Source organism: Anopheles maculipalpis, chromosome 2RL (assembly GCF_943734695.1).
Source record: "Anopheles maculipalpis chromosome 2RL, idAnoMacuDA_375_x, whole genome shotgun sequence".
NCBI lineage: Eukaryota > Metazoa > Arthropoda > Insecta > Diptera > Culicidae > Anopheles > Anopheles maculipalpis.
In genome coordinates this window covers 26,674,641-26,686,548 of record NC_064871.1, presented here as the reverse complement: position 1 = coordinate 26,686,548, position 11,908 = coordinate 26,674,641, and the positions used below count along the sequence as shown (strand labels likewise).

General features: G+C 44.9%; 1 protein-coding gene across 12 annotated transcripts in view; it reads right to left on the bottom strand.

The window, feature by feature from the left end:
* The window catches only part of LOC126557929 (glutamate-gated chloride channel), an 86,060-nt gene that overhangs the window by 1,031 nt on the left and 73,121 nt on the right, over nucleotides 1-11,908 (bottom strand). For 3 of the 12 annotated variants that reach the window (XM_050213846.1, XM_050213845.1, XM_050213844.1), the window contains exons 5-11: nucleotides 8,938-9,007; nucleotides 5,115-5,351; nucleotides 4,674-4,808; nucleotides 4,217-4,534; nucleotides 2,645-2,766; nucleotides 1,945-2,069; nucleotides 1,039-1,071 (exon numbers count right to left, since the gene is read on the bottom strand). In XM_050213846.1, coding sequence (XP_050069803.1) covers nucleotides 1,039-1,071; nucleotides 1,945-2,069; nucleotides 2,645-2,766; nucleotides 4,217-4,534; nucleotides 4,674-4,808; nucleotides 5,115-5,351; nucleotides 8,938-9,007 — 1,040 coding nt within the window. The remainder of the gene's footprint in view (nucleotides 1-1,038; nucleotides 1,072-1,944; nucleotides 2,070-2,644; nucleotides 2,767-4,216; nucleotides 4,535-4,673; nucleotides 4,809-5,114; nucleotides 5,352-8,937; nucleotides 9,008-11,908) is intronic. The other 9 variants (XM_050213848.1, XM_050213849.1, XM_050213847.1 and 6 more) reach the window with 3 other exon arrangements.

Genomic DNA, 11,908 nt, shown 5'->3' with positions numbered 1-11,908 from the left:
AATGGGATGAATATTTACAACAATGCTGCTTAGAATTAGTGACGGGATACAGTTTTGAGCGAAATGTATTATTATTTTTCATCGTATACCGCTACCACAGGGCATAGATCGGTCAAATAGCGCATGAGAATGTACACGTTATGAAAATTGGAAAAGCGGTCGAGCATGAAACCAAAGCTAATGCGTTCTATTCGGTTACAAACTAAATCAAAACCAAGCTGCCAACTCAAACTGGGGCTTTGGGTTTTTGTATTTGTAGTGCTAGGATAGGAGCAAAATTGTAAAAGATTTCCTAATCGACTGCAAGATGAAGAGATGAGAGTGATGTCTACTATCTATTGGTATTTGGTTGAGCAAAATGATTATCCTTCTGACAGTTTTCTTTTTATATAGAAACAACCTCTGATAACATTTGTCGGATTTTGTGATACAAATAAATTGAAATTTAGTTTTTTTGTGCTGTAAATTTTGTACTGTAGAAACAGTGTGACCCGAAAACTTCAAAAATGATGCTTTTTTATTCTAATGCACATAACAGGCTTCGAATATCGATTTAAGCGCCTAAAGGTATGCAATACGTATCGTTTGGTCAACCATTTAAAGTCATTTTTAATCACCATTGCATATTTTCAGGCGTTAGGATCGCAAGAAACGTAGCAATAGAATTATTAGGAGCACATAAACACACCATTTCTGTTCCTTTACAAACACTGTCAGCGTAGGACCTTTGTATGGTTTCAGCGCGTGTACTCGAAAAGCAGCATCCAAGGATGAATGAGGCGAATGACGCTAGTTTCTTATATAGGACATGAGTGAAAAGTAAGGATTAAACCCAACCAAACAAGGCTTGCAAAGGCGCATGATACAGGACAACAACAACAGCAATCGATAGAAGTGAGTTGCACGAGAAAGGAAAATAAACAGGAATAAGTAAGAGCGTTGTACAACGAGCACAAGAGAGTGGCTTATGATAATAATTAAAGGGCGATATAGATAGGCAAAATTAGTAAAATTGGTAGTAGTAGTAAAAGTAATTACCCTCGTCCCAGACACGGCACCTTTTTGAAGGGGCTTTTAGGTTGTCGGGCGTTCGGGATGAAGAGCATGTTCGGTTCGAATAGGTTTGAGTGTGAAGATTTGTTTGTTTGTTTCATATTGCCGTGATTTCCGTGACATGGAAGAACAAAACAGATGACAATTACACACAGTTTTCACAGCTTTCGGTACTGTTGCAAGGGGGTACTATTTTAATTTCTGTGATAGGAAGAACTAAACCACGTTACCACGAATCGTTACGCCATCGGGAACGGACGACGGAGGTAAGATCTTGTACGGGTTTGGTGTTTGCTTTACTAATGCTCGTCCAAAAGGACAGTTTTCGTAGTGCATCAGACGGTTGGGGAAGATTGAAAGACATAGTGTCACAAGTGCTTGTTCCGGTGTCAGGTGTCGTGTGGATTCATTGTAAATTAAGGTATTCTGATGATTGTAAGTAGCTGTGATTGTTTTTTTTATTTGCTTCTTTGCTGTGTAGTGAGGCTGTGTGTATAGTGGAAAATGAAAAATGTGTTGCACAAAACCAATCGGACTAAAACAATGGACAGAAGAGAACGTAGACAAAACAGAAACGCAACCACACTGTGTAACCCGTGTAACGGAACGGAACGATTGGAAACGGAAGAAAAATACGTTAAAAACTTTGCTTTCGCTAGAACGAATCCTTCCAGGTTCTTTTCGCTTGTTTTTGTAGCTATCTGTATGATGTAAGTGACGTGCGTGCGCCATTTTTGGAAGCGCCTGCAGCAGAGCTTTAGCCAAGACAGACAGACAAATAGAGCGCGAGATAGAGGGAGCAACAGAGCGATAGGGGGGGCACACGTTCACTTTTGGGGTTTTGGTGGAGGCATCCGCGGTGTCTTGCGAACATAGCACGACTCGGCTTACCTGGTTGGGAACTTTGACAGCCAGCTACGGCAGCAGTTTGGCCGCTTCGGGGCCTGCATGTGCACTTCGCACTGGCGCAGCTTTTCCAGTGCCAACGGATCACCCGGGTGGCGCACTAGCGGTTTCTGGAAAATGTAATGCAGCCAATTACTCGCACTGACAGACAGACAGTTCCACTGCCGGTTAGAACATAGTTAGCGATGTTGTGTTGCTTGAGATGAAGTTGTTCCTGCTACCGTTTCAAAACTGAGAAATACCCTCTATAAATTGAGTTTTGCGGTATGTGAACCAAGTTTGAAATTAAATGGTAAATTGAGATTGAAAGAGCTTTTTTTTTTTCTCTGGTGGATGAAAATATTGATGATGAGTAAATGCAACCACATTCACTCGACAGGGCATTTTTCTTATGCTTGTGAAGTAATTTTTCAATACAAAATGCTTGACTACTGCTATACGCTTGATACTACTGTCTGACGCTTATTACACTCATGCAGAAAGGATGAATAACTTGGTGAACAACGACAAATCGGCAAACCCCTAGGGAAGGGGACTGTGCAGTACAGCGGTCAGTGGTAAACGGCGCACAAACCAAACAGGTTTGCTGGCTTACTGTCCGGTTTATGGGAGGTTTTAGTGGGTAAGGTTAGTAGGTCCCGGAGCGTGCTTTGCACAACCCGTGCAACCCTCGTCCAATACGAACCATCGCAAAGGTGGCATTACTGTCGGTGTCCAGTAGATCCGAAGCCGCGTCCAGACTGGCCTGTTCCATTTCACGGCGCTTTTTCTTCATATTCTCTCGGTGCATGTCTGCTGCCCTATCCGCTTGGTGAGCATGAATGGATTGATATAGAAGCGCAAAAGAATTTATGTGTTCCAAAATGGGAGGAAAAAATGAAGGATGTGCCATGTTTGAATTGATGGTGGCGATGCATGGGTGGGTGTGTTTGCACGGATGAAATGAAAATCATGAGATGCGTGATCGTGCATGGATGTGGGATCAGGATTTTCCAGTTATTAAAGGGGTGTCAAAATCGACAACAACACATCAATTGGATATATTTATATGTATATATGTGCGTTTGTGTGCACACAATGCAAATGGCAGCAAAAGGGAAGGGTAAGAGATAGGGTAAAGAAACGTTATGTTGAGCAAATAGTACAATGGCCAAGTGAGCAAGTGATTCAAAGGTGGCGTTCAAGCACACATTGCGGGTGCGCACGTAGTATCAAACGTGTGATAGGCGTTTGACGGTGGGATTGACAGATGAGAGGAAAAAAATTTGTACGATTTGTGATTGATAAAAGGGTGTCGGTTTCGATGTATGGGCGAAGGACGCGCAAGGAATGATGATGAGCGAAAACGACCAGGTGTGGGACGTGGTGACGAACGGAAAAAAAAGAAACGTTTGCAACGAATGTAATAAATGGCGAGTAACGAAATCGAACGAATAATTGAGGCGCGCAAGTAATGACAGAAATGTGTTTTTTTTTTTCGATGCAGCGGACGAGTAACGCAACCGGTAACGTAACGTAACGTGTGTGACGTGAGCAGCAGGAGGAGAGGAGAAAAGAAACGAAAAAAGAGATGCGGGTGACATCATTATAATCGGTTCGAACTACGGTTGTATTATTTAAGGTCATTGCAGAATAGAAACGAAAACGTACAACACTATAGCCCAGAAACAGAGGTAGAAAAATTATATAGAACATAACACCGACGACGAGCACAGGTGGAAACGCGGACAGATGGCAAGAAAAAAAACAGAAAGGATCTGCATGGGAGCTGTTCGTTAGTGTTCGGACGGAGATGTGGAGTGGGAGGATAGCAAGAGCAACTGTACAGCGAGCGAGCGAATGTAATTGTTCCATGTTCTCCTTGGGAAATGCTTGGGAAACCGCCGTATAACGCAGCAAGCACGTGCCGGCAGCGGTAGACTAGCGCAGGATTTAGACATTTGACAGCTGTCTTCTGGGACAGCTGCTGCTGCTGTTGTGCTGCGGATACTACTACAGTTACTACTGCTGTCACGTGTTGTGTTAGGAGCGGGTAGAGCGGTCACCTGTCAAGACACCCAAGGGAACCGGAACCGTATTATCATTCGTGCAGTTTTTTTTTTTTTACTGGTGGACTGAAGGATAAAAGGCAAGAGGATAGTATTAGGAGGCTTTGGAAAGAGCAAGTGGGCTTGCAGCAATAAACAAAAATAATAAAAAAAAACGCATCAGAGCGCGACACAAATAAACACATACACGAACAATAAAATTAGCAAACCTGAACGGGACGCGTAGTTGACCAGGGCGAACTCGAGCAGCGCCCCGAACACGAACGTCAAACAGACACCGGTCCACACATCGATGGCTTTGGTGTAAGACACGGGCGGTAGCGATGCGTTGATGCCCGACGTTTGCGTCGCCATCGTGAGCAGGGTGGTGACGCCGAGCGATACGCGCGCCGGCACCGCACCCTGATCGAGCCAGAACGAGACCCAGGACACGATGACCAACATGCAGCAGGGGATGTAAATCTGGATCAGATAGTACGAGAACTCGCGCTTGAACAGCAGATCCACCTTCAGGCAACTGTATTCACCTGCGGAGACGTGTTAGATGTGCGTGCGAACGCAATCACAGAGACAGAGAAGCGAGGAAGACGTGTGCGTTAGTGGCGCAACCGTATGGAACCGATGGCACCGATGCCGCTGGTGCCCACCGTTCACCCGTACGCTTACCGGTGTTGGTTTTGCTGTTGCAGTAATCGGTCAAGAATTTCTCCAGCGTGAACCGGGGCAGATGCAGATTCTTCACCACCTGCACGGGATCGCCCTCCTTCCACAGAAACACTAGATCGGCCGTCGTCCAACCATCTGCGGATCAGAAGCACCGTGCAGCCCGATTAGTCCTGGCGTTAGTGGCGTGCGTTACAGCGTCGGGCAACGGACAGTTCGGTGGCAGCGAGGATTCTGCCACCCTTTTATGGAACGTGGGGGCGTGTTTTTGTGTGTGTGTGTGTGTTTTATATGTTGGTGGTGGTGGGGCATCAGTCAGGAGGATAAAGGATGGAAAAGGAGGAAGTGGATAGATGGACGCTTCTTGTGTCGTTGCTGTTGTGTGTGCTGGGTTGTTGTTTGTTTGAGTGTGTACGGTTTTTTGGGTAAAAAAACGGTACTTACAACTTGCCATACGTAGCGAGCACACCTGACGATCCAGTGGGTACAGCTTGAGATTCATCGGGCAGGCCAACGTGAGTGAAATACGTATGCTATATAGTACCGATCCGTACGGGAAGATACGGATGTAGACGTTCGGCATAATGATGTTGTGGAAGTGACCTTCCTTCTCGTTCGAGAAGAACAAGTCAGGCATCCACACACGGTTTGCTTCGGTCAGTGTAAGGTACTTTAAGCGGCCTGCATGAAGAGCGAGGAAGAAGAAGTGAAGACGGTGAAAGAGGTTGTGTGTAGGTGCGAGTGTGTGTGAATGAGAGAGACAGACAGAGAGATAGAAAGAGATCCTTTTTTTTTTGGTCGATGCTGGGGGGCAGCGAATTATCTTTAACGGTTTAAACCCGGTGGGGCAAATGGGAAAATCTTTATAATCGCAACTTTTAGAACACTTCATCTACTATTCCTGCCAGTTATTGAGGACTTTTTTCCATCCATCCTGACGTTTGTGACATTTCTTCCTTGCACTATAACGCTTCCCTTGAGTTGATATTGAGTATTTAAAAGTAAAGCAGCAATAAAACATAAAACCAAAACCTGAGCCTTCTCAAAATGGTGACCAACTTTTCACATTTATCTTCTGATTAATTATCTGTCACGGGCTGCTCTAGAAGATAAGCTAGCACCGGGCGGCTCCATTGCGCCATAACCTACAAACTATCGGCGAGAATTGGGAATATCTGATTAAGCAGCAAAGTGCACCCGAAACAATAAATCTTCCATTCTTTCATTTTATTTCTTCCCCAAATGGGTCATCGGGGAGTAGTTTAAAGAGAAATTAAATGTGCTAAGATGGTGTAGCCTAAAAAAAAAAAACAAAAGAAAACAAGCTCCTCCGACCTGAGGTTCTGATTCTTCGAACTCTGGCCACTGTTTGCTTAGGACACAGTTTGTATTCTCGTTCGCATCTTCGAATTTCTGCAGGCGAACGCTGTGCACTAGCGCTCGCCCGGATCCGTCTTTGGATGTGGACGAGTCGTTAAGAGTGGGGAGTATCAAGTTTGATCCATTTTTTTATCACGGCTTCACGGTGACAAAGGGATTGAGGTGGTGAGGATAGAGTGGGAACCTTACACGAGGCACAGAGTAAATAGGATGGGTTGCCTAGTGAGACACGTAACACGCACAGACTCGTCTAGCTGTTTTTATCGAAGACCTGTTTGAATTTTCAAGTCTCTGCGGAAGTTTGCTTATTGGGGCGAAGGTACGATCGAACCATTGGGGATGGGATATTGTGAGAGTTTCGACGATGGTGTTGGTTGGTTTGGTGGGTTGGTAGTGGTAGGTAAATTATGATTGATATGTAAACTTTACAGCCCTTGTTAGACATACACTGACCGAAGACCGAACGAAGGCGTAGACTGCTATAGACCGGAGTCGATGATAGATCCGTGTTTCATGGCCCTCGTCGACCAGCCCTTAAACGTCCGTCCGTACCGCTTGTTATCATATTTTTTTTCTGGTTGGTGTGTGCTTGTATGTGCGCGTCCGGCGGAGAGGTGTGCGTGCTTGTGTGCTTGTGCGTGCGTTGCCTCGAGCTGAACCGACGATCCGACGATCCGACGACGAACGGGCAGTTTACAATCGTTAAGCGCTGTCCCATTTGACGTACTGGTGGGGGACACACATACACACATGGCTTGGCGACATGTGCGACGGGCCATGCAACCAAGACTGGTAATGGTTTCCCGCGGATAAACCTTGGCCATGGCCACGAATCCACACGATGGTGTCGATTTGATGCGATGCTGTGCTGGTTTGTGTGTGTGTGCGCGCTGTTCTCCACTACATCTACTTCTACACGTACATATTTATTTCTTGCCCCGCCTAACGGGAGCCGGGGACGGAGACCAAATTGATTTCTTTTCCGAAATTCGGATGATCAGAAAAATCGTCCATCGCTTCCGGCGGTCGGTGTCGAAAAAAGGGAAAACGGATAAGCGAACATGTGTTTACTGTTTTGCGATTGCTCTCCGGGCTCTCCGGGGGCAGATGGGGACTCATTTTATCAACATTATTGCGTTTCGGGGACTGTTTTCCCCAACAGGGGTACCGGATTTGCGCTCACGGAACTGATAAAGTGGAAGGAAGCGCACCGAAAACATGAGTTTTGGTTTATTTGCGCAGTGGGACAGAGGGGGAGTGGATGGATGAAGGAGAAAAAGAAGAAGGATTCATATTAAGGTGGCTCCTAACACATGCTCGATATACATACGTTTCATACATGTATGTAGAGATACACATAGACGTATGTGTCAATGTTTAAAGGATCGAAAACCGGAAATGCCCAACTGGTAGTGCTATTTTGGCATCATCGGTGGCGAGATTGATGGAACGGTCTTCCTGGACGGGTAAATATCAATATTTCGCTAGAGTTCGCGATTTTTCTCGAACTGCTGATTGCCTCCGTTCAAATAGCCGGTGCGCTTTTTTTTCTTCTTCTTCTTCTGGTGACACGACGAACGGGGTGGGGAATGTTGGTCGGACGGGTGCTGTTGCCTCTGGTGTAACTGCACCCCCTCGGAAAGGTTGGTGCGGAAAGTTGTTCCAACCTCCTTTTTTTCCCACAGGAAAACGAAAAGCCCTTGATTGGCACGTTCTTGGGGACGTTCTTGTTTGGTTGATGCGAGTGTGTCGTAGCCTTTGGGCCGGGATCGGTCGATGAAGCGTAATCGAATTTCGTCAGCAATCTAGGCGCTAGGCAAAGTTGCCCGCAGGAGTAGATGCTAGCGACGGGCAAAACGTGGTTTTTGGAGGAAGAATTTCAAGTTTGTTCCGGTAATCGATGGTGTTCGGAAGCTTTCCCTCGCTTCGGGATGTGGAAGAGTACCGGAACTGCGAAACAAGCACGTGCGCGACGTTTGATCAGGGAAACACGAAACGGGACCCAGGGTGTAGCGCGTTCCGGGGGATTGGATTGGCTAGCGGATGATGAGAGATGGTTGCAATGCGGTGTGCCTACATGTAGGCGCTTCATCAGCTACGAACGGAAGGGGGCGCCAGAGAGCGAGCGAGGGGTTGGCGGTAACATTATTATGGCCTCCCACGATCCCACACTCTCCCACATCAAACGAGTGGCAAGCCGAGTGTAACATATCGAATTTACGATCAAGCAAGGGCGATGAAAATGATTTTCGGTACAAAACTCAGCCCTCCAACCGGGGTGGCCCTGGTTTTTGGGTGCTGAAATTGGCAACTGGAGTTCGGGCCGTTCGCATCCAAGCTCAGGTTGTGTGACTCTGCTGCTCGAGACGGTGTCAGTGGTGTCGGTGGCGGTGCAAAGCCTCCTCTAATTTCCCGCTAAAGGAGATGATTGAAACGCTTATGACGTTTAGCGAAAATTTAATCTGTCCAACGAGCCCGCCTGCCGGATCGATGGAGGATTGTATCGATGGGACGTTGGGTTAGATCAACAGCACGTAGAAAAGAAAAAAAAAAAAACGGCAAAAAACGTCGAGCTCTTGTGCTTGACTGAATGACTACACTACTACACGGAAGAAACACGGGTGCTAGAAGAGAAGCGGGTCTCTACTACACAAGCTCTACACTTTGAGCTCCTCGGGTAAAAAAAAGTCTATATCAAGATGTCAAAAAGTGGGATAAAAAAAAAACAACACTCTTGTAATGAAATCTCCTGCGGAATAGGATAAAAGATCGTGTGTTCGACAAAATTAATTTGCCTTTAAGGGTGAAAGTTTACAAACCACCCCAATCTACCATGGTTCCCTAACCCTACCCCTTGTTTCTTCTCATTATCATCAACCATACTTACCTCCGATGTCATCGAACTTTAATCGTTCGTCCAGCCACTGTTCTCGGAACGTGAGCTGTACACTGTACTCCTACGGGGTCGTCATGTTTTTTTTTTGGTGTGCATAGTTTGTATGTGTGTGCGTGTGTGTGTCGAATGTATGCAAGAGTTTGTGTGTAGTTTGTTCAGGTTTCGTTGTTGCACGTTATTGGTTGGAGATCAACGGATTCGATGCATAGCGATGGTTGACGACACAGGCGTATTTGGTGAGCGGCCATGTTGAGAAATGAAAGAAAAAGTGCATTAGTAACGTGTCACCCAACTTCCCATTGTATTGCATGTAAATTGTGTGCACTTAAAGTAAGGACGACGATGATTGTATGTGGCGGGGGGTTTTTTTTTTTAGTATTCTTTTTTGGAATATTGTTAATTTTGCTATGATTATAAGGGTATTTAAAACAAACGAGAGCTAGTTTGATTTAGTCAGGGCGGGAGCTAAACATAACGAGAGAGAGAGAGAGAGAGAGGATGAGTGAGTGAGCCAGTAAAAAAGACAGGGTTGGACAGTTTTGGAGCTTAAGGTTGGAGGTGGCGAATTCTAATATCACTACAAGGGCAGGTTCGATGCACGGAAAGGGCGTTGCGGGTCTTTTGTCGGTAAGGGTCGTCACGGGTTGCTGGTAGAAAGGGAAAAAGGTACTCATCAAATCATGTTTTCCGGTCTATTATACTATCTGGGGTAGGGATTATTGTTGGATAGTACGTTTTCCCTAACTAATTTTAGCATTGCGTAAGTCTTTCCACTTGTGCTGCCTATACACGCATAAACCGCAAAACATTTTGGGAAAAAAAGGGGAGGCACATGGGAAGGGAGAAACGCAAGACAAAAAAACGGAGCATGAGAGGAGATTGTGTGTTTTTTTGCTTTTCTAATTGAGCAATATTTCATATATCTCTGTGTGTATGTGTGTATGCATGGATGGAATCGAACTTTCCCTAGAACATTCCCTCGCTGGATCTGTGGTATCTCTAAAGGGAAGCTAAAACCCTTCCGAATCTTTCCGGGATCGCTTAAAACACACTACAAACATTGAGCTATGTAGAGGAAAAGGAGTAGGATGGAAGGGAAGGAAGCAAGGCAAAAAAGAGGGCGAAAAAACAAACTCATAAACTGGTTAGTAGTAGTTCATGTGGTTCACGAGAAATGGGAAAAATTTCGCTATTTATTTATAAAATACCCTTATCTGAGGCCGTAAGGGAATGGGATGAGATGTCAAATGAAGAATAAAGGAAAAAGGAGTAGTTAGTGGGACTAGTTTGGGGTGAGGGGAAAATAGTTTCCATCCAGTTAGGTCACACAGTAGAGCCACCATGGATGAGTCATGATGCGCTATCGTCTAAATTATTAATACACAGGAATGAGTCTTTTGCTTTTTGCTGGAAACTATAAAAGAAATACTATTTTTAATTCCTTTTCAACGTACGTTTAAGAGAGAGAGAGAGGCAGATAGAGAGGAAAAGACAAATTACTCGAGATAAGAAAATGAGACAAAACCAATCTAATTGAAGTAAACTAGTGTAAAAGGAGGTAACGGTAGTTACTACGAAAGGAACCTCCTAAAATAGGTAAAAATGGACGAAAAATTTAAGACGATCGAAAAATAGAATAGAAAATGAGAGAAGAAAAATGATGCGGAAAAAAGGGTACACTAAAACAGGAGGGAGAAGAAAGAAAATAGACTCAAAGAGTGGGATCGTCAGAATGTAAAAGAATGTTAATTGTAACGGTGAACATCCGGGGGAGGATTAGTTTACGTAAAAAAACGGGATATTTCAGGAAGTTTGGAAAGTTCGGGTTTCGATAAGAACACTAGTTGGGTCTTGTATAGTTTTCCTTCTCTTCTAATGAAACGGACGTTTTTGGGTTGTGTTTGTTGGTGAGGGGGGGGATGGTAAGCCGACGAAAGTATGTAAATTAGAGTCCGAATAAGAATCCGTACATTATGTGCGAGGTTTTGGTGAGACATTGTAGGAAGAGCACTAGAAATTCCATGAACCATAAAAGCTTGAAATCGTTTGTTTATCTTTCTGTGTGTTTGGTTGGTTTTGGGTTGGGGATAACAAAGAAAAATCAACAGCAATCCATTGCTGCAGCAGGCGGGGTAGGGGGGGGGGGCATTGTGGAGAAAAGCAACGTGAAAAAGGCACACAAACACACACACACGCGCGCGTGAGGTGTGGCATCAAAAGAAAAATGGGAGAAAATAGTTTTTATCTTGTTAAGCAACGTTTCCACTAAATAGTAAGAACGCTCTTGATTGTACCACACAACAAAAAAAAAAAAAGAGAATAGTAATACAAGTAGGATAAAGGTTGTCTAGTTTGTTGTTCAACCCGCTTAAAGCGCCACCCAAATTGTGCACTTTTTCACGTGCAAATGTTGAATTTCCTTTGAACAGACAAAACAAACGTTGCATGCAGGTGAGGAGAATGGAAACGTATAAACAGAGAGCAGGAAGGGACCAGGACGGGGAGGAAGTTGGGTAGTTTTATTTCCGGTGCCAGGTTCGTGGCAGATTCCGAAAAAAAAGGATATCGTCGTGTTGTGCGCATTCAGTTCGCCTTTCTATGTGTGATGGTGGTGGTGGAAAGATGTGTCGCACGGATATGGCAAGAGATTTTAAAACATTAAATTTGTTATTTTTTGTGTAGTTCATTTTACTTTTTTGTCATCTAAAACATTCCAATTGATAGGAAGGTTATGGTTCGGAGGCGGCTTGGGAGTGGGAAGGGTGCGCCCATGCAAAAGGAACCCATTATTGATAAGGAGCGTGGTAAGGTTACTGTTGCGGGCTGGTGGACGGGCAGTTGAAGGTATGAAGTGGGGGGGAGGGAGTGGTGGAAAATAATAAAAGACAACATGCAATCCCTGTCATGCCACATGCACAGGTTCTTCTAGTACATGCTAGGTGACGTGCAGAAGCGCTTGCAT